Source organism: Acyrthosiphon pisum, unplaced genomic scaffold (genome assembly GCF_005508785.2).
Source record: "Acyrthosiphon pisum isolate AL4f unplaced genomic scaffold, pea_aphid_22Mar2018_4r6ur Scaffold_21420;HRSCAF=23943, whole genome shotgun sequence".
NCBI lineage: Eukaryota > Metazoa > Arthropoda > Insecta > Hemiptera > Aphididae > Acyrthosiphon > Acyrthosiphon pisum.
The window spans coordinates 1-988 of record NW_021770886.1 but is presented as its reverse complement, the minus strand read 5'-3'; the positions used below and the strand labels follow the sequence as shown (position 1 = coordinate 988).

The 988-nt window shown below is 28.8% G+C and overlaps 1 protein-coding gene across 1 annotated transcript in view; it reads right to left on the bottom strand.

Moving 5' to 3' along the window:
• The window catches only part of LOC100163948 (ubiquitin-conjugating enzyme E2-like), a gene marked incomplete at its 5' end in the record, with an annotated part of 1005 nt that extends 130 nt beyond the window's left edge, over positions 1-875 (bottom strand). The window contains 5 exon segments of the mRNA NM_001162128.2: positions 1-421; positions 478-682; positions 763-861; positions 864-867; positions 870-875. Of these exon segments, the coding sequence (NP_001155600.1) occupies positions 332-421; positions 478-682; positions 763-861; positions 864-867; positions 870-875 (404 nt within the window).
• Between the last annotated feature and the right edge of the window lie 113 nt (positions 876-988).

Sequence of the window (988 nt, the reverse complement as noted above, 5' to 3'; positions counted from 1 at the left end):
TGTATTTTTATTGCACATTTAACTGTTATAAACAAACTAATATAAAGAGTATGATATAAATAACTCAATAAATAACAATAATAATAATGTACAATTATAATAGTTTGTACATAGGTTACAATAATACTTTCAAATATGTTAATGAACTTCTTTCGGCGTTTAATAGTTCTTAACTAGCCAATCTTAAATCAATATGAATAATTAATAAAGAAAAGTGTATAAAGTTGGAAATTTACTAGCTAGTAGTTTAGTTGGCTGAAGTATAATTATAAGTATAATTATCTTATAAAACAATAGAATAATATTAGATATGTATTAAATTAAAATATAATCATACTAAAGTGACTAAAGTAGCATGTTCTTTGGTATAGTGTTTAGCTTTGGATTCAAATGTTTCTTTATCATTCTTAAATTCTTTTGCCTAAAAATCATAACAGATATAAGAAACGGCAAAAAAACAATGAATTGAATACATACAATGTCCAGTACCAGCGGATCATTAGGGTTTGGACAGTTCATTAGATTGCATATCGCAACCAATACACCTTCGATGTTAATCAATGGTTTCCATGCACCAGATGGAGGCATTTTCAAAATGTCCAAACAGATTCTGCCGCCACTGTCTATGTTTGGATGATAAACAGGTGTTATGAATGTTACTCTAGGAGGTTCAAATGGATACCTATTGGGACACAATTAGGTAAAAATTAACTAATCAGCATTCAGATACAATATCAAATAATAATTTAAAATCAAATTTACTTCACTGGCAATTCTATCTGCAATTTGAAAATTCCATTTTCATATGGAGAATCTTTTGGTCCCTGGAGTTCTAAAACAGTTGAATATACATGTTTTAATATTTCAATTAACACGCCCGCCGCAGCGAAGAAGTTCTCATAACTATTTTTGTGTAGTTCCCGCAAAACTGATAGTAGCATAAAACAATCAAAGAAGTTCTATACAATAGAATGCAGTTACTACAGTC